A 21,599-nucleotide genomic window follows, 5' to 3' on the forward strand; every position below is an offset into this window, starting at 1 on the left:
CTAAAACACCAAAGTACAGTACTGCTCGTACAAAGAAAATCAGTGAAAATTATTGCAAAACAAAGCACTTGTAATACAGTATTTGGCAATTTTCAAAACAACATTCTAATAACAGTTCTTACTGTGCTTTCTCAGTCTATGCCAAAGTAATCCGACAGATATTTTTTCCCGTGCCTGTGTTAACCCCAGACAGAAACAATAAGAACAAAGCTCATACACAAACTGGCTTTAATGGAGGTTATCTTATCTTACAGGATAGGATATGACAGGTTCTACTTCAGATACTTGACCATTCCCCAATGATTAATCATTTGTTAAACAACTCTTGATGAAACATCAGAAGTTTGTGCAGTTTGAGTTATGAAAGCACCTGCCAACATTAGATCTGCTGTCTTGTTTTTCATCATGGCTAAAACTGACTGACAGGGAGATGTGGTTCCAGTACATCAGTGATGCCATTTCCATTACAAGTTATGTGAGGGACAGCCTCACACAAAAGTCAGTTCAAATTTTTATAATTGCTATATGCATTAAAAAGATTCACTAGACATTGTTTATTGTAAGACATAATACCTTTATTAAATGCACTGTATTACAAGACACTTCCATTTCAGTTTGAGAAGCTGGTCACATGATACACAAACAATACTTTACTGATACTCAGGCATTGGGTACAAATCAGCCAAGATGCAATGGATTGTTTAGAGCAATGAATGCCTGTAACACACTGCAAGATCTACTAAACTGTAGCACAGAGACATCACATACCTAAAGTACATCATCTGTAACCTTCTATGAATGGAAATATTAATGCCTTTTAGAGTTTTTTGTTGGTGGTTTAATTAAAAAAGAAGAAAATTAATTAAAGAACACATAATACAGATATATTCAAAGAAGAGATTGTTTGTTATGCCAAATCAGTTTTTCATTCAAAGAAAAAAAATCAAGATTAATAACAGGGCTGGGGAAAAGTCAATGCACTTACAGCTTGTAAAACTCCCTCTGATATGTAGACTATTGGTGTTGGATTTACAAAAGGCAGTAAAAACTGAGGAATTGCCTTACTTTCAAGACATAAAACAGACACTATAGAACAAAGATAAAGTGTTCATCTACATCAAGAAAAACAACATTGATCCTACTGTTCAAGATAATAATAATAACAATAAATAATAATAACAATAAATAATAATAATAATAATAGTAAAAAAAATTCTGCTATTTCAGCAAGTACAAAGTTTTGTACTTATCCATATTGCCAACTTCTCTATTAATACTCATTTTACTGCTTTAAGCAAGGATGTCAAGATTGCATTGTCTCAGATACAAATAGGCTAATCTCTGTCACTGCCACTAAGGCAGTGGAGCAGCTATCTCTTTACTGCACAGATAAGACATTCAATAGATAATTTCAGTTATAAAGTTCCTTTGTCACAGATATTACTTTGGCCTAACAGAAATGGTGACTAACTTGAGATGCCAAGAAATTACCTAATATACTGCTGCCATGCCATGAGAAATATTTCTATATTATAACCCATTTTGCATTGCTGTAGAGCTGTAAAATGTTTTTTAGAAAGAATATACTTTTAAGGCTTGAAGACCTGACCTTTAAACTTCCATGTCTGCCCTTGTCAACCAAAGAGTGAATACTGACAAAAATATAACATTGTTATATTGTCATAACATCATCTTTTCTGGGAAAGTAATCTTATAAAATAATAATAATAATAATAATAATAATAATAATAATAATAATAATAATAATAATAATAATAATAATAATAATCCTCAAAGCTGCAGAATGCTTTAAAAAATCCATGTAGCTGTCAATCAAATTGATGTTCCCACTTAGTAAACGTGTGTGTGTGTGTGTGTGTGTGTGTGTGTGCATTTCAGCAGGTTATCATCTTGTTTTCTCCATAAAACAGAATTTTGTTTTATTATTGGAAAAAAAAGTTAAAACAATAATTTTAAAAAATAGTATGTTTTCATAATTAAATGTTTACATTTGGAATACAAAATCTAATAAAAGATGAGAACTTATTGGCAACATTATACAAATACAACTGCAGATGTATTTACATCTTGGTCCAGCAGCATCTAAGCCGCCATCAGTCAGCAACACTGCTTGCCAAGGGACACTTATGCCTGGTTGACTTTTTCAATGCAGTTACAGCGCTCATATTCCTTTTCTAATGTATATTTCACAAAGATTTACCTACATTTTAAATTCCAGTTTAGCACAATATACTTTTGGCAAAAATAGGAATCATCTTTTTTTAACCAGGTGATTTAGCAATGCCCGCATGTGTTGATTTAAGATGGGCATATCAAAACAGCATGTTTTAAGTTTAAATAAATTCTGCATTTGTTAAAACTAAAGCATTCAATAAGCATTTCTAATTGGTATAATTAGAAAAAATACTGTACCTGTGTCACATTTCATTATAAGAAAATTCACAAATAATTCAGTTACGTACATTGTCAAAGTAAAATAAAGTCAGATTGTCTCATCAGCTTAATGGAAAGGTTCCTGCGGATGATACAGTCGCTTACAGAATTATAATTTAAATATCATCAACTTCTGAGGGACATCCATATTATAAACTGATATGATGCTTTAATGCAACCCACCATAAAACAAAGTCAAAATGCATTGTTACATTTAAGTTATTTCCCCTATTCTCAGTAACTACATTTTCAGAAATACTTCAGCTGAATACTCACATTCTAAAGAAATTCTGTATAATGTATGAATATGTGCTTTCATTCAGTAAAGGCAGCAGCTGTTATGGTCTTATTTTATGATATGACTTGATAGCTACTGCTTATTATCTTTGACCTTTGTGATTAATCAATAATTATGTGGTGGATAATAATCATAGGTCCCACGTTTGTTAGAATCAGTAAATTAACCATTTTAAGAGAAAAGTGCTTCAGTAAAAATAAATTATGTATCAAAATATAATTTGAAAAAACAAACAAACAAACAAAAAAAGCTTTAAAACAATACTAATAATAAATTACCATCTGCTCATTCAATAATAAAGAACAGAACTATATATATATATTATAAATGTAATATATTACAAATGCAATATATACTTGACCAGTTTGACTGCAAACACATTTATGGTGTTCTCTCTCAGAAGGAGTATGCTTTCTGACAGAAAATGACTATCCCAAATAGATCTTACTGTTTGAGCTGAAATTCCTAAGTGTCTGTACGCAAGAGATTTATGTGGTGATGAGCTAAACTTCAGCAACACAACCATGCATCTTGTGCAGCAGTGTATTCATGCACTGTCTGTCAGAAACAAATTACTGACAGAAGGATTCTGAAACCGATTTCTACATCCTCAGGGACTCAGCTCTGTCATCGCTTCCGACTGAATCTGGGATCTCCATTTTTCAGAATTTCTATCTTCCCAATCATATTTTAACAATGTAAAGCCATTTGTTCGCAAACTAATGACCGCCATTAGTTTTCTTAATTAAATATATGTTACACCTATATGGATAACTAGATTTGTTTCTGTCAGGAAATATGAGACTCAAGCAATAATTTGCACTAAAGGTATTTAACTATGAAGACCATGCAAAATTAAATTTTGCTCCACAAAATATGGGGCATTAACACAAAAAAAGACACATCACGACAAGCACATATTTAGATAATTTGTCAGGGCATTTACAAGTGCTGCATTATAGAAGTCCAGCGTCTGCAGTGGCTGACCCTGAAATGAATACTATGCATTAGTCCAAGCTGAAGTGTCTAATGATTGTCTGGAGATTGTGGTCACAATTGCAGTCAAATGGTGTTTCAGCTTCCAGTGAATCTAACTGTACATCAATTCAACTTTTCATATCTGTGTTAATTATTTTGGGTAAACAGTTTCCAAATGGTTTTGCCAAGAATTAAAACTTCTTTTTAAAAGAAAGGGATTATGTAATGAATTTCAAAGAAGAAAATGGCCAAACTAGTCGCTGTTGCAGATTTCTTGTATGTGTTACTCTTTCAGAGACTGCCAGTAGGACAATAGCCTGTCAGAACAATTCCATACAAAGAAGCTGAGAATAAGTTTTCCTTTCTTTTTCTGTCTCCAGGTGGAAAAAAAACTTCCTTTTAACTTTGTACAGTATACCACAAAAAGTTATGTCATGAATCAAAACCAAAAGCCAAGGTTAAGATGAATCCATGTAAGTGGGGAATATTTACAACACATTCTGATAGTCAGTTTTCCCTTTTTTCATCCCAGTCGAAGGCAAGAATGCGAGAAGGCAATTTTCATTACTGAGGACGATTGGGAGGGTCTTCAGAGAAAAGAAAAACAAGCACACAATCAGATATAAGGCTTTTTGTCTATGCAGAGTTATGATGGAGCAGAAGCATGGGTCGATAAGAGAAATAGAAAGATAACACTGGTCAATAATGCGTCTGCACATGGAGAATTTATGAAGGTTGCCCTTTGAAAAAGATTCTCCTCGTCTTCTTCACTAATGCCATCGGAGATAAGAGCAGAGTTTTAGCCACACTTTCTCACACACATACATCCACACATACTCCACATAGGTCAGGGAGGGGGCTGTCTTGAGAGTTTAGCCTAGTATGTCCAGGTATACAGGTGAAGCCTTAGCCAGATTCTGAAGGAGGCTGTGTATTTCCTTAATATTCAGCCGCATGTGGGGTTCACGCTGCCAGCAGCCCAACATTAGGTCATACACTTCTTTTGGGCTGTTCCGAGGACGCTGCAGGACACGACCCTGAGTGATGCATTCAATCACCTGTTGGGGGAAATAAGAAAGTGTTATTTTTAATGCCAAATGAAAAAAGAGAATAACCGATTCTTTATTTTGTATGACAAAGTTGGTTTTGTTTGATATGAAATATTTCACCAATGCCAAGATAACCAGTCTTAAATGTATGTTTATCCATTGCAAGTGGTAAACCCCTTACATACTATTTTTGTACAACACAGAATTGTTCACTTGCGTATTACTAATAAATTGACTATTCTAGGTTCACTTGATGTAAAAGGTTACATTTTCTACCTGGTCGTTTTAAATGTGTGAAGTGGAACTAAACAAAGTCCACTGAAACTGAAGTTGAAAAGCTATACTGCATCAAACCATGTGAGGGTAATTAAGAACCAGTTGCCAACTAACAAGCGCTGCAGAGAATTGAGGTCTCGTTAGTTTATCCAACTTATCCAAAAGTGCCTCAAGAGACATGCTTTTTAATATCGTTGAGAGCGGTGTGATATATACAAATATGTCTTTTTTTCCAGTCCCCAAGCAAACATTTTATTGACAATAGCAGTATTTTTATGAGAGTTTTTAAAGTAAAAATAGTTTGCTTTTGTATTCTGTTGCTACAAGAAACTGTACCAAAATACAGATTTCACACATGGCAGTATTTACTTGCGGAGTCCTGCAATTTGATTACATCTCTCACTATTTGCATGCGTTCATGTACAGTATGGACAAGTTCCATATGATATCATTTTCTGAAAAAAATCAGTATCTCCTCTGGACCAGATGAGAATTCCATTCAGTAATGGTTCAAACCCAATGCTGTAGCCTTGTCTTTATGGTATAGTAAACTGCACATTGATCTGGTACATTTCACTACTGATGGGTAGCATTTACTGATAGTTACAAAACACACAGCAGGTGATTAATTCGTTTTGCACCATTTTGTAGCATTGTGTTTTATCTGATAGGACGATCTGCAAACTGCAAATCAACAAACTACAAACAGATAATCATCATTTGGGCAATATATCACAACTGCAATAGAAATGTAGATTTGCCCCTAAATCAGTTAGACTACTTGTTTCTAATAGTTTTACATTAAAGTTCAAGAAAGCTATACTTGTCTACCACTAACCTCATTGTTTGAAAGCTGATACCATGGTTGCTTGCCATAGGTGAAGATTTCCCATAATACTACACCCAGGCTCCAGACGTCACTCTCTGTAGTGAACTTCCTGTACATGATGCTCTCTGGAGGCATCCAGCGAATCGGCAACATGGTGTGACCCCCAACCTTCAGAAAGGAAAAAGAAGACATTGTCAAATGAGGATGATTTACAATGGACTCAACAGATGGACACTTAAATGACAAGAACTACTGGGCGGGCCATGTGCCGTAGTATCAAAGTAGCATTGTTAGGGTGAACATTTTGGATTTTGAAATTGAAAGATTTCCAGAAATCTCCTTTGTGTTACAGGATGCTACATAATCCTAATAAAATACAATTGTTTGCTACAGAAGAAAAATCTCTGAATCTGGGACAATGAGCAGTTCCCATTAGTATTAAGATGTTTGTGGAGAAACTTACTGTGACTCAAAATACAGATTTTTTTGCCAAATGTAGGTTATTGCAACAGCTGTTCTAAATGTTGGCATGCCATTATTCTAAAATCTAACATCCCATGTAAACAGCATTTTAAATACGTTAGATGAAGAGAAACATCGCCTGAAAGCCGTCAAAAATCAGGAAAAATCTTGTTCTTTTTCTTCCTCTTGTTGATCTTCTACAGTACTTCTCCTTTTTGAAGAAGCAAAACATATAAGAAATTAGGGTTGATTTTCATGAAACAGCATAAATGTGGAGATTGATGTGAACTAGGGAATTAAATTTAAAAGCATTTTCATAATATTCCTACGCGAGTTTAAACTGATCAAGTTCAAATTATTTACTAAACATATTTTTGGAATGTTTCAGAATCACACTATTTTGATAAATTAGGATAATAATAGAAAATAAAAGACATAATGAAAAGGGGAGATAATAGGAAAACTGATTTTAAAAGATAATCCACAAACTATACCCTGAGAAGAGGAAAGGGGACTATTCTAGAAATCATGTCATCCTTTTACCTTGTGAATCCTACTGAACTATGAATATGGGAGGAAGCAGAATTGAAATCACAAGCTCAAAAATAATTTTAAAACAAATATACAAATACTGACCTTTTACTTACTGCATATTAATTAATGTCTGACTAAGTCCCTAAACAGCTGCCACTAACTGAAGACCTGTGGCTTAAAGCCATGAAACAAGTTAACCCCTTTTTACGCAATTAGCTTTAAATATTGATGTTTCCATTTCAGGCAACGGCTTTACTCAGTTTAAAAAATATAACAGTGAAGGGCAAGTGCCATTAGAAGATGATTAATTGTTATCAGCCTTTGGTCTCATAAAATATTAAGAAATAGAGCTCTTAGGCTTGTTATTGTAATATGTATGAATGTATGATAGCCAGATCTTTTGTTTATTAAACATACTGGCAGTAATAGCAGACATACTGGATCTCGTCGGGATGGCTCTTAGGGTGCATATAAATAAAATACTGTCTACCCACAAACCCACCCTCATTAAAACTGTGAACTATGTGGTGTGACCTCTTGATTGTGGTAGCCCACATAAGTACATTAGCCTTCCAAGTATAAACTGGGTTTTCAGTTATTGGGAAAGTAGCAGGGAAAATGTAGAAGACATATTTTAATGTCAGAATGTTATCCGCAGACTTGGGCTATGTTGTGACACACTGCATCCTAGTTAGAAAAAAGCAACCCTGTTCCATATTGCATTCTACTGCTCTCTTGTTTCTATAGAAACGCTGTTTCTGTGAGGGATTACAGAATCTACATTTAAATGGGCAATTTAAAAATGACAGTGCATTTAGGTGCCAAATGTCTAATGGATCTGCACACTACTACAATTGTAATCACAATATTTGATAAAAGGTTTGACTTACTTTTGGTTTGCCATTTTTATACCCAGGCCACAGAGAGGTAATACCGCTTTTATCTACCAGAGCACAACAGTACTGTACTTTTAATCCTTGGTTGTAAAGAAAGTTGGATCTGAAGAAAACCATAGTATTGCTATAGATTCTGGGCTGAACAAAATTAATTATTGTGGAACTTTTTAAATATTAACTGATTAACAGAATTCTGATTCGGATGCCTGAGATGACAGTGAAGAGGACAGTGAAGAGGGCAGTGAAAAGGACAGTGAAGAGGGCAGTGAAGAGAGCAGTGAAGAGGGCAGTGAAGAGGGCAGTGAAAAGGGCAGTGAAGAGAGCAGTGAAAAGGGCAGTGAAGAGGGCAGTGAAGAGAGCAGTGAAGAGAGCAGTGAAGAGGGCAGTGAAGAGGGCAGTGGAATCACAAGTCTATTCCAGAGACCCTAGCAGGATCAGAGGCAGTCATGCTTCATGTTAGACAAAGCATAGTTAGTGGAAATCATGTTACTTATATTATATAAACATAATAGTAGTCCTAGGATGTGCCACAATATGTTTAATAACTAAGAAAAAGCTAAGGTAAAAATGTATTTAACCACAAGTAAAATAATGCACTCGCCTAAAGTAAATGAGAAATGAACTGTACGTGTTCTGTATATATCATTCAGTGTTTTTGTATTCGATTTTAACATAATTAACTACTTTATTAAATAATTAAATAACAATGTTTTCATTTCTCCATTTTATTCTCAGTTTTGAAAAACAGCTTTCACAATGTGGACCACAATGTGTCACACGGGGGGGGGGGGGGGGGGGATCCCCTATAAAAAAAACATGACATGCTGGATGTTTTTTTTTCTCTATTAAATGTTGTTAAGAGATCTGCAGCCAATGCACTACATTTTCCCTAATGATGATTTATTTTAATTTAATCTCTACTCTATCTTGCACAATTCTGTCTGTGTTCATTTTGCATCGTCCATGTGCAAAAGGCATTTGCCATGCTCTGGTTGCTAGGAGATTAGGAGAATGTATATCAGAAGAGTTTCAGGCTATAGATGTTATCCCTGTTTGCTTTGGTAGACAAATCAACATTCGCATATGTGACAGGGAAGATACCTGCTGGCTACCTGCAGGGGGGGGGGGGGGGGGGGTCATAAGCCCTGTTTGACCTGCCCGTCAATCATGATGATGACACAAAGAGGTTTAGCGAGGGTGTGTTGCTGGACCTCTTTGATTGGTTGAGGGGCGAGTCTTGGGGGGACGGTCAATCCCATAAGAATGACGCTCTCCTATTGCTTTGGTTAGCCCTTGCAGGATACAAACCAGCAGAACCTCTGGCCAGAGAAAAAGAAAAGGCAGCAGAGACGGCTGAAGAAGACAACCGATCTATATTGGTGATTTACGTAGCCATACTGGGAAATTATTTGATTTAGCTCATGGGGATCTGGGCAACCCCATTACAGTAGTGAGGGAATAGGAGAATGTCATAGAATCTTGTGCCTCACAAACAAGTGAAGGCTGCGAGACCCTGCGTATAGCAGTACTTTTATTTGTAGTTTTATTAACAGTGTTTAAGTTCTCTTTTGTTTTCGTTTTTGACTGTTATTTTGCAGCACCAGTGTGTGTGCTAAGAACTGTGTACCTGAATACCATTGCGCCTGTGCTGCGTTTTCAAAGAAACCCTCGGACTTTGCCTCGGGGGAGGCCAAGGCTGCAGGAAGAACCCTGTCCCCTGCAGCCATGATGGCCTACCCCACTCTCAAAGCGACCATACTAAAATTGGGTGGGGGGCCACACTGGAAGGCAACCAGAAGAAATTCAGGGAGGAAGTCTTCGCCGACGATGAACATCCCTGGGTGATTGCTCATCGACTCCGGGACTACGTGGGGGGCTGGCTGACCCGGATGCCACTACCAAAGACAGAATGGTGGAGCGGTTCCTGGAATGCCTGGCTCCGGGACCTCGTCTCTGGGTTCAGTGGAAGGAACCTGAAACTGGACTGAGCGGTCCAGTTGGCGGAACCAGTGCCCACCAAGCCTCTTGGAAAACCTGATACTCCAGCATCACCCCTGTGAGTTGCCCAAGGGAGGGCAAAGGGACTGGGGGGAAGGGAAACCAGAAACGTGGCGGTGGGAGCTCCCGACCCGAGAACCGGGGCAGGGTGGGGCTACCCACTGGCTACTGTGGTGTTGGACCGGGGTGGTGGCCACCCTACCGTCAAACCCCATTGCTGGCTCGGGTGTTCAGACCTCCCCTGGACATGCCAGGAGGTGGGCCACATTGCTTGGGATTGCCCAGCCATAGAATGTGACCTTATCTGTCCAGTTAAGAATGTTCAATTACTTCAGTCACTCTAGCAGATGGGTTTTGTCCTTCCTGTGACAGCGGATGGTATACAAACCCAGGCTCTCTTGGATTCAGGGTGTGGTCATTCCCTAATACAATAAGGGTTAATCTCACCGGGGCATAAACAATTAACGGGATGGGTTAATATTAAATGTATTCATGGGGATATGCATACCTACCCAAAGGTTGGGCAGACGGTAACGCGGGTACAAATGTGGTCGTGCCCTTGCTTGACAGTGCGAGTCATTCTGGGGTGGGAATGCGAGCAGTTCAAAAATTGGTTAGCTGCTGAGACTGCCCTGCTCCTTCCATTGGCTAAGAAGGAGGAAATTAATTGGAGACATTTTCCTCTTTCGCGACCTGACTTGGTTTTGCCAAGGCCCGAAAACCAAACCGGAACACTGGGCCACTAAGAATGAGGTCTGGGAATGGAGAGAATCCGATCGGGTTCAGGTGGGGGCAGCTGATGAAGGTTCGGGGGGGGGGGGGGGGGGGGGGGAGGCAGAGGAGCCAGCACAGGGGCCTGGTACTTTTGCCTCCACTCGGGACCGACCTGACCCCGAGTTGGAAGCCATGGGAGCTGATTTGTTAGCTCGGTCCCGTGACTTCCGACTCGAGCAAAGACGTGACGACGCGCTGAGCCGGCTCTTTGACCAAGCATCTGTGGTCAGTGGCGTAGCCATGATTTTGTTTGAGTGGTGGATGGAGATTCTTTGCTGATGGATAATAACACTGGCATTGTGGTGCTAGATAGCCAGGATTTTGTTTCGTTGGGGGATCTGGGTGCTGGTGATGGATTGAGATTTATGCACTGATATTTTTATTGTCCCACTTGAATAATTAATGTCGGGGGGTCAAATCCCTAAAACCGCCCCCGTAGCTATACCACTTACTGTGGTTAATGATCGAGATCTACTGAATTGGGTTGATAAATTACCTCACACTGGGTAAGTTCATTATCAGTTGCTCATTCCTAAGCCCTGGAGCCATCCAGCGGGCCCCACTGATGACCTATGGGTCATTCTGGATTATGCTACGCATTATCCAGAAGCCATCCCACTCCACTCTGTGTCTGCTAAGAATGTCGCCAACAAGCTTGTGAAGGTTTTCTCCCGGATAGCTATTCCCTGGGAAATCCTGACCGACTAAGGTACCAACTTTATGTCACGGCTGGTCCGCGAAACATGTAAGCTTTTGGGGATTTCAATAAAACCCTAAAAAGCATTTGGCGCAGATTCATTGAAAGTGACATGTGCAACTGGGACCAGCTGATTCATCCCTTTCTCTTTGCTATTAGAGAAGTACCCCAGCAGCTTTTCCAGCTGCGTTCTCTCAAGTCCCAGGGTAGACTCAAGTAACCCACCATCACATTGACATTGAGCTGGGGGCGCGAGTTTGCCAGAGGCTGTGCTGTATACATGAACGTAAAAAACAGGTAGTGGAAGCAGAGATTAATAAAATGCTTAAGATGGGGGTAATAGAAGAGCCCTAGAGTGACTGGAATAGTCCATTTGTTTTAGTGGATAAGCCAGAAGGATCGAGTCAGTTTTGTATTGACTTTAGGAGAGTTCAGTGCTTATCCCATGCCCCGGGTAGATGAATTGCTGGAACATTTAGGCATGGCTCACTTCATGACAACACAGGATTTAACAAAGGGGTACTGGCAGATACACCTGACCCCAAAGTCACGGGAGAGGACAGCGTTTTCGACTTCATACCAGTTTATTACCATGCCCTTTGGGTTGCATGGAGCACCAGCCACTTTCCAGCCAATTATTATTATTATTATTATTATTAGCAGACACCCTTACCCAGGGTGACTTACAGTTGTATACAAAAAATACATACCAAGAATTACAGTACTATTAAGAGCAAGATACAAAATACAATGACTGCAGTCCTAATAAGAGCAAAAACAAACACAGTATAATTTGATATTGGGGCAGTTCAAGAGCAGATAATAGTGTTGATAGTTACATCAGGGTTAGATACGAGTGCAGGTGAAATCGGCAGTACTGCCATCCTTGTGAGAGGCTGGGCTCACTGCTAAACCAAAGAAGTGTGCAATTGGGAAGAGTGAGAGTGAGTATTTGTGGGATCAGACCACTGATTGCAAAGGTGAAAACCTTGGCTTAGTGTCCGACTCCTATGACTGGAACCCAGGTGTGCTCCTTCTTGGGACTGGTGGGGTACCATCGCAAGTTCATCATGAACGTTCCCACTCTAGCCGCTCCTTTGACGACCCTTACTTGGAAGGCTGTCCCAAATACGGTCTTGTGGACGGAGCCATGTCAGAGGGCCTTTCTCGTTGTGAAGAAGAGACTGTGTAGCAAGCCAGTGCTGTGCAGTCTGGATTTCAGTAGGAGGTTCACCCTGCAGATGGATGCATCAGAGACAGGTCTCAGGAGGAGCAAGCACCCGGTCCTGTTCATCAGCAGGAAGTGCCTTCCCCGTGAGAAAAATTATAGTACCATCGCAAAGGAGTACCTGGCGGTAGAATGGGCACCCCGGTACTACCTCTTGGGACGACACGTCCCCCTGGTTACAGATCACACCCCCTTAGCATGGCTCCACCGAATGAAAAATAACAATTCTTATGGGATCGACCGTCGCCCCAAGACCCGCCCCTCAATCAATCAAAGAGGTCCCCCGCAACACACCCTCGCTCAACCTCTTTGTGTCATCGCAAGATCACGCAGGATCACGCATGCGCCTGATAGCCAGCACAGATCTCCCCTGTCACACATAATTTAAGTAATAAAATGATGTTCTCTGATTACACCATGACGATTTTTCATTTTTTAAAACAAATTGTGGTCAGCATTTGCACTCACAATCTATATAATTAAGTCTGCATTTTAAACTCTGGTACTCATGTAGACCACTTATTTGAATCCCTGTTTCTAAGTAATTCAAAACATCACCCCAGAGCCATCTGAATGATAATTTCGACAGCCTTTGGATCATGTCTAAAGCAGTGCTTCTTGTGACAGCACTATGAAACAAAGATTTTGTCTCAGTTAAAAGAACTTGCATTCTGTCAGTGCCTGATTATCTGAAGCGTGTATTCCTCACCCCCTCCTCCACTATAAAAAGCTAGCTTAAGAAATACATCTTGGCTTGGTTTCAGTTTGACATTAATGTTTTTACTAAAAAAACACCTTTTTCTGCTTTCTATCAATAGGATTTCTATCAATAGTACTATATCTGTTACCTAGAATATACCATTAGGTATACCATATACCATGAGCTTTCTGTGGTCATTGCAATGGCTTTTTCACATTTTTTACATACATCTAAGAATACCATGTCACAGATGTGTAAAGTGGATTGGTTTACAGTGCATCTGTTATGTACCATTGCACACTCATTAATAATGATGTGTGTCTCTTTTATGACCTAAACCTATATACTGTGTAGTATTCCATAAGGCTGTTTTGAGATTTTTGTACACTGCATTACATATATCAGCAAAGAGAGATTATTGTTTTGAAAATAAACAAAATAATGAATTAATGAGTGAACAAATGCATTTGCCAGTTCACTATATATATATACAGAGAGAGAGAGAGCGAGAGAGAGAGAATTTAAATAATTGTATAAGGTACTGTATTTGTTCCCATGCGATCGTATTAATATTGTATAATGTTTTTTTTGTCTGCTTTTCCAACCAGACATTTGTCTTTTAGAAAATTTAAAGTAAAACATCTTAGTAAGACTAGTGGATCCACAATAGATTTCTGTGGGTTGTGGGAAGCTATGGCTCCTTATGTTGCTTTCCTTCCCACAATTGCAGAAGACCATAAAACACAAACTACCCTTGCAGAGCACACCGCTATGCAGCTATGGCACTGCATACTAATCAGAGGACTTTAATGACTTTTTTCTCTGAATTGTCTGATATATCCCTGCTCCTAGCAGACGAGGTTCGCTGCCATGGAAACGGGGCCTCCAAATGCAGAAAACTCCCATATCAACATTTACAGTGTATTCCACTGGTGAATTTCAGAGAGAAGGGAGGGTCGCAAGCTGGCAGACTGCTGCTTAGAGATAAAATATCCAGTAGCGCTGAAATAGAAGGAATTCGTCTTTAATTAAAATGAATAGTTAGAAATGACTGCCTTGTGTAAGTGTGTGATGAATGTAAGTGTATTGTGATTATCATTAGTATTTACCCAGTTTTGTTCCAAGAAAACCAAATCTAAAAAAATTCACCCATTTCTATTTTTTATTTCTAAAAACAACCGTGTCAACTGTGAGCTGAAGTAAACTTTTATAAATAACAACTAACATGGGAAATTGCACCTACAATTATATAGGGCTCAGTTAACCAGTAATGGATCAGGAGCTTTGAATGTAGTTCATTATTTCACTCAAATCAGCATTTTAGTTTGGATAATTGTATTTCAAATTCATTAGCAGCATTGAGCATTGAACCACAATAATGTTAATAATAATAATAATAATAATAATAATAATAATAATAATAATAATAATAATAATAATAATAATAATATAAGAAATAGTGTACACCCAACTGTACAAAATATATCTGTCACCAGAAACCCGAGATAGGATTACAGCCTTAAGGATTTTGCACACTGGGTCTGATCCGTCAAAAGCTGTGCGTCAATCCATTGCACACTAAAGGCGTTAATATCGTACTTGTAATGTATTCAAAATGGCTGAACCTGTAAATATGAGTAGCTCTGGCAGTGATGAAGAAGATATACTCATTTTATATATTACTCTCTGTATATGAAGCCAGAAATTCCATCACTCTTTTCTGACTGTTAAGCTCTGACCGCGCTTGGTTGCCCAAGAGCGGTCGGTTCTTTCTCTGATATGTGTCTCCAGGTTAGGCCATTGTTTTTTCCTCGACTACAATTTAAATAAAAAGTATATGCTTGTTATAACCCATACTGCACAAAATCCATGTGTTTATATATGCTATTACAGTATCCACCACTTACACCGTACAGGGTTATTTCGGCCAGCCGTTTATATCGGATAAATAGCATTTGCCATTCCCATTGATTTCAATAACAAAGGCATAATTTATACTGTGTTAAGCATGCCCACACGCCGTATATATTTCAGGCAAACTCAGCTGTTTGGATCTCGTTATGTACCATTCACATAGATTTAAATAAACTCACTGCTTATTACTGTAGTATTCGCTCTTACTAATCCACCAATCAGCTGTTTTCACCTCGTTACCTTGCCATTCACATAGATTTCAATACAAAAGGCAGCACTTTACTGTAGTAAAAGCTTGACAGATCTCTCAATCATCTGTTTGCACCTCGTTACTGTGTGATTACCCCTGTACTGTACCTTGGCTATTTAATCCCTGTACGCAGTGTCAGGTTTACAGTTTGAAAAAACAGCACTCACTGCAACAGCAAGCACGACTGGAAAGAGAAAAGCGATGCGCATCAGCACAAAAATCAGTGTAAATAAAATGTCTCTGTTAGATACTGTGCTCTTGCTAAAGCATGCTTGGAACTCTGTCAGTCAGCAAAACAATGCAACATTGCTTCAAAAAAGCTGGTGTTTCTGTAGTTGAGGAGGAGAGTACTGATGAAAATACAATTACAAATACATATTTTTCATGAGTGTAATGAGTGTCTTAATAAAGATTTAACCGCATACACGCTTGTTTATTTAGTTTACTGTACTGGTGATTGGGGGACATTTTGAATGTCAGGTTATTGTGCGGGAGTTTATACCGTCCATCGCTTACTGTGGTTAATCACGTTAACAGAAACGCGTCCGTTCTAAGTGGTGTATTCCCCCCCCCCCCCCCCCCCCCCCCCCACCCCACCCCAAGTCTTGGTAATCTTTGTTGGATTTATCATAAAGTAATTTTTGTTTGGCGAAACACACAATTAGTTTTTCCATTTTGTTCAGGAAACTGCAAGAAACCACATGTCTTCCCAAGTGATTATTATTGGTCAATGTCTTTTTTAACGTACGTCAAAAAGGATAAAATGGAACTTGTTTCGATTCCAAAATTGATGCATCACCATCATGCGTACAGTTACGGACTCAGTGTGCAAGGCGCAATAATGTACACGCTCGTTAAATTCACTGGCGCATCACAATTACGCATGTTAAAAACGCATGACTGAACGGATCCTGTGGGCAAAGCCCTTTTATACGTACAGTTTGGTGTACAGATTTTTTTTTTTTTTTTAAACTAGTTTAATCATCAACCTTATTTTCACGGGCAATCTTATTATACATAGGGAATTATCATTCACCATGTCAAATATTATTATTATTATTATTATTATTATTATTATTATTATTATTATTAATAATAATAATAATATTATTATTATTATTATTATTATTATTATTATTATTATTATTATTATTATTAATAATAATAATAATAATAATAATAATAATAATAATAATATTATTATTATTATTATTATTATTATTATTATTATTATTATTATTATTAATAATAATAATAATAATAATAATAATAATAATAATAATAATAATTTCATCATGTCTAGTTCTTAAAAATAAAATACATATATTTCCTTTCCAAATTTGATGAAAATGTAGCAATTACTCAGAAGTTACTTACGCTGTATTAGTGTGTGAAATATGAGTTTACGGTTGTCAGTTAAATCCGATAGAACATTAGTCAGTCCAGAATATATCTGCTACTGGAGTACCAGAAGACTGACAGTAGGTGTTGTGGGGAGCTCAATGAAAAAGATTCAGAAAACATCAGATAAGACCATTGCAAAAGAAACAACCCACAATGCAAAACAGCCCGCTGAGAGCCAGTGCTATTCTCTGTAGATATCTGTTTTTATCCATCTTTTTACTGTATGTCTTTTCATCTGTCTGCCTTTCTGTCTAGTGACACAGAGAGATAGCTACATTTGTATGTTTGTGTTTGTGTTGTGTGTCTATACTGTATAAATGTCATCCTTTATATAGTTTGCATTCTTTGCAAACCAAAAAGCAAAGATCTCTAATTCACTCTGAAAATACAACATTTATTAAGTAGCTTATTCTCTGGGGTTAACCAGAATTGCAATTGCATATTAATTACACAGACCATACTATGTAAACTTGCCAGTAGGGTGTTTGCCTAACACAACAGATCACACTAATGTGCACAAATTATTATGGTCATAGATCTATGCGACAGAAATACAATGATTCTTAGTTGTAAACCTCCCTCCTGACCTGTGAAGGCGCTAAGCAGCGAGAACAGAGTTCTTTGGACGGGCTGGTCTGACAGTTCTTTCCCAGGGTCGGGAAGTCGGCCAGTCTGGATAAAGGCGAGACTCTGTTGCAAGAACGCATTGACCTGGAAGGGAAAGGACATGGCAGCCGCAGATTGGAGAGGCGGTTGCACTCGTTTACCAAGGGGTCATGTGTGACGGCATAAAAGGGGGCGGAGAATCGCAATCCGTTCCTTCGCTTTGGTTTAAATGTGAGTAAGAATCGAGAAGGACAGTGAATATAATTACGGAAACCGAAATTGTGAGTGTTGTGTTTTATTTGTTTGAAATTGTCTTGTCTTGTGCACTGCTAGACGACTAAACATGTTTCCGGAGCTGTCGCCAAGGGCCAGCACTAAACCGGAACATCACTTCACCATTGTCACTAAAATAAACTTGTATCACCCACCACGAGCACTACTGCACACACCCAGGACTGGTGACCGTGTTAGTATATTGTGGGACGGATATTTGTGTTTATTATTTGGGACTGCATCCCTGTTGTTATATACTCCGTGCTCTACACATTGTTGTGTATTGCCGGGGATTATTATTTGGTCACCAGACCTGAATATAAATAAAAACTGTTTCCAAAACGGATTATAAATCTCAGTGTGTTTCATTACTGCACTGCATCACCCCTTCACCTGCATCCACTCAGCCACTTTGCCACAATCTATTAACGTTTTGTAATTAAAAGCTGCAATTGTGCGTATTCCATCCTCCTACTATTATAAAGGGTTATACACATTTTCAAATACATCTAACAAGTCTTTCACAAGCTTCTATAGCAATATACATCCATACAAGAAAGTATATTTTTAACAGCAGGTTTTTTTTGTGATCAACTTTTTTATTTTGTATTTAAAATAAAAGAAAGATTTTGGTATATGACCCTAATAGCAGAACAGATAATAAAGAACAGAAAGTAAAGACAATGTCTAGAACAGACATTATCCCAAATACAGTACATTCCACACTGACATATCCCATATTCTGAAACAAAATTTACAAGCTGCCTTTTATGAAGCTGGTAGTCCAAAAACAAACAATAACTGTATGTGTTGACAAGAAAGGAACCAAACTCCTTTCAGCACACACAAAGACTTCTCAACATTACAAAAAGAAAAAACAATTAAAAGTTCAACTACACAAGAATAAGCAGAGAAAATGGATTTAAAATCTTAGAAAGCACACCTTTATTGTGCTAATTTATTTAAATTTGTATTCATAAAAAGGGACTGAAAACAGTTTATGTAAAAAAAACAAAAAAAACATTTTCTCAGCTAGATAATTTGTTCTAAAATAAATGTATAAGTCAAAAAGGTATGTTGGCGTGGAACAAACTACAAAGCTGTGTTTTACCTTTCAGATATCAAAGTACTTTAAAAAGAAAATTGTAAGCCAGCATGTTTAAGATATATAGCATGTACAAGATTCATAATAGAATATAAAGAAAAACAACAGCTGATAGTGATGCAACACACCTTTAAACAATGTAACATCTGCTATGTAATCTGCATCAAATTAATGACTACAATTACTTTGAAACACCCACTATGATCAATTGACAAGTGGACATTAAACCTTCTGATGCAGAAGAAAATGTTGGTACAGAGATTTCTCTGATTCCCCTATTCAACTTCTATGAGAAAAAGATGCTGCTAATAATACTTTTGTATAAATAAACATCTTCCTAACTAAATATTATATCTTGATTAATTTTACTGAAAATTGAGCTATATATATTTAGTTGACCTGCCTTGTTGGTACGTGTATATTTTCTAAATGAATATACAAATCCCTGTCCCTTTATTCATAACTCCTGCTAGGACGACAAGCAATCCACAGTGACAGCACTCAAATCAATCTGTACTTATCCTGGGCTGATATGAACAACAGTGAGTACAATCTCTGTGACTGTGGCTGAGTGAGAGAAAGCAGGTGGAAGGTGGGCAGGTGCTGTTTCAGGTTTAGGTGAGGAGTGATTCAAAATATAAATGTATCATGAAAGAATATGCTTTTCATACAAAATGGACAATTGATTGCAGAGGGATAACAATTATCCACACACCCATGAGGGGTCAGATATTTTTCTAACCCATTTGAGGTACAGTGTCTGAAGCATATATAACATTGTTGGTTGGTTTCAAAGACTTTGACTAATCAAGGTATCTAATCAAGACATAAGACTCCAAGAATGAAGAAATGGTAACATTTCCATTATTTAATTTCCTAAACACTGAAACCAGTCCAAGGTTCAAAGTGAAATACAATACATTTGACTCCACTGTGCCAGAGCGAAGCTGCTTCTCCTTCAAAATGCAGCTTGGATAATTGAAGTTAATAATCTGCTGACTGGAACCTAACATCTCTTATTATGGTAATGTGATATTCTATAAATAACTTATCTGGTAACGGGATTCAGCAGCCATAATGATCATTTAACACAATCTGAAACCTCTTAGGTACATTAGAAGATTTACATACATATTCTGCATAGCTAAACCTCAGCATCCTTTTTTTCTCCCATTGCTGGCTGCTGAACTGAAGCTTCTTGGTAATATAACCCATTACCTTGTGCATTTTGCACATCTGTAATGGGATATTTCATGGTTTACCTCAGGGGTGAAATTCGCAACAAAAAAGTGCAGGTACTGATATGCACAGCTGGGTGTAAACATTTTAAAAATTGAGACAATCTGAGTGCCAATTAATAAATACTTTAAAAATGTATACATATTGGTACATAATACATTTATAAATACAAAATAAGCCTTAAAAAATAACTGATCATGTATAACCAATTCACCATAAACAAAGGAGCTGAAAATACTGAAAGCTTTGTACCCTCTGCTTGCATCACTCAGCCATGTACTGCAATATAAGACTTAAGTTAAACCTTAAATGACAAGCATTAAGAAATATTACATTATGCATTAACTGCTGTAGAGAGGGAGTTTTGTTTCAAGATATCCTAAACAAGGGATGTTATAAAAATGGTATAAAAAAAAAACAACTGTGCTAGAAACAATGATACAAAAAGGTCTAAGTCAAACAGTGCACAATAGGGGCTAAAATACCCCTCAAGTTTATTATGTAACAGGCACTATTACTACTAATAATGTACTTGGCCATTTTAATCTCCATAGTATTCTCTGAAATCATCCCCATACTTTCCAGACCCTGGGTACTCACCTACAACAGGACCTGGCCATGCTACAATAATAGCCTTGGATTAGAACATATATGCCTGTTTCTTTTATTTATTTTGTACGTATTACTTATCTTACAATTATATGTTCTGTGTGCTTTCCTCTTGTGTTTCTGTGTAGATTAATTACCATGATATTCGAGAAAAAGATTTTCAGACAGAAACAGTATAAGCAGAGTTTTTTATTTTTTTTATTTTATCCCTGGAATTGTGGTTTCTGCACAAGAGGCAAAGTGGCAAAAGACACATTTTCATAAAGTAATATCATTACTGTGGTTTACTTCTGCCTTTTATTTAGATGTGCACACAACTGAAAACAAATACTTAACTTAACTCTTCAAAATGTTTCAGAAAAGGGGGCAAGGTACAAAGAAAAAAAAACCTCTCCATTTGGGTTTTCGTTTATTACAGTCCTCATAACAGAAAATACTAGGATCACAACAAAACAAAACATTGATCACTATGCTTAACATGTACCTTGCAAGTTGGGCCCGTGTTTGAAAAGTGTGAAGCACACCTCCATCTGTATCCTGATTCTGACTCGCTTACCAAATCTGAAGCTGCACTTTGATCCTGTTTTTTATGTTATTGTTAATCCCTACTGTCCCACACATCACTTGCCATTTTACAAAATTTGTATGGAGCAGTATAACACAGATGATAACTTGTCAGGAAGATGACCCATCTAGTCCAGATTGATTTGACTTATTTTAACTAAATAGTTGAGTATGCTTACACCACATAAATTTGTACATGCACTGTACATAAAATAAATATGTTTTTCTTTTTCTTAACCTGGAAAAATACAAACGTTTGAAAGAAAGCACTGCTATTGATTGTATCTTTGCAGAATGTCAGCAGAGCTGTTTGGAACAAGAAACAACTAATTACCTGTCAGTCATTCGTTGATGGCCGGAGGTAGGCGGTAATGTTGTGAAAAGCCATTATCATTTTATTGTGTCTTTGGGCTGATACACTTGTGCTTGGAAAGATATTACGATTTCATTGCATTTTAGTAT

General features: G+C 37.6%; 1 protein-coding gene across 3 annotated transcripts in view; it reads right to left on the reverse strand.

Moving 5' to 3' along the window:
* Nucleotides 1–858: 858 nt before the first annotated feature.
* Nucleotides 859–21,599, reverse strand: part of LOC117408862 (BDNF/NT-3 growth factors receptor-like) — a 91,557-nt gene continuing 70,816 nt past the window's right edge. For all 3 annotated transcript variants that reach the window (XM_034014234.3, XM_034014235.3, XM_034014233.3), the window contains 2 exons: nucleotides 5,894–6,052; nucleotides 859–4,788 (listed from right to left, as the gene is read on the reverse strand). In XM_034014234.3, the coding sequence (XP_033870125.2) occupies nucleotides 4,603–4,788; nucleotides 5,894–6,052 (345 nt within the window). In that variant the 3' untranslated portion in view covers nucleotides 859–4,602. The remainder of the gene's footprint in view (nucleotides 4,789–5,893; nucleotides 6,053–21,599) is intronic.

The sequence above is a fragment of the Acipenser ruthenus genome, chromosome 2, assembly GCF_902713425.1.
Source record: "Acipenser ruthenus chromosome 2, fAciRut3.2 maternal haplotype, whole genome shotgun sequence".
NCBI lineage: Eukaryota > Metazoa > Chordata > Actinopteri > Acipenseriformes > Acipenseridae > Acipenser > Acipenser ruthenus.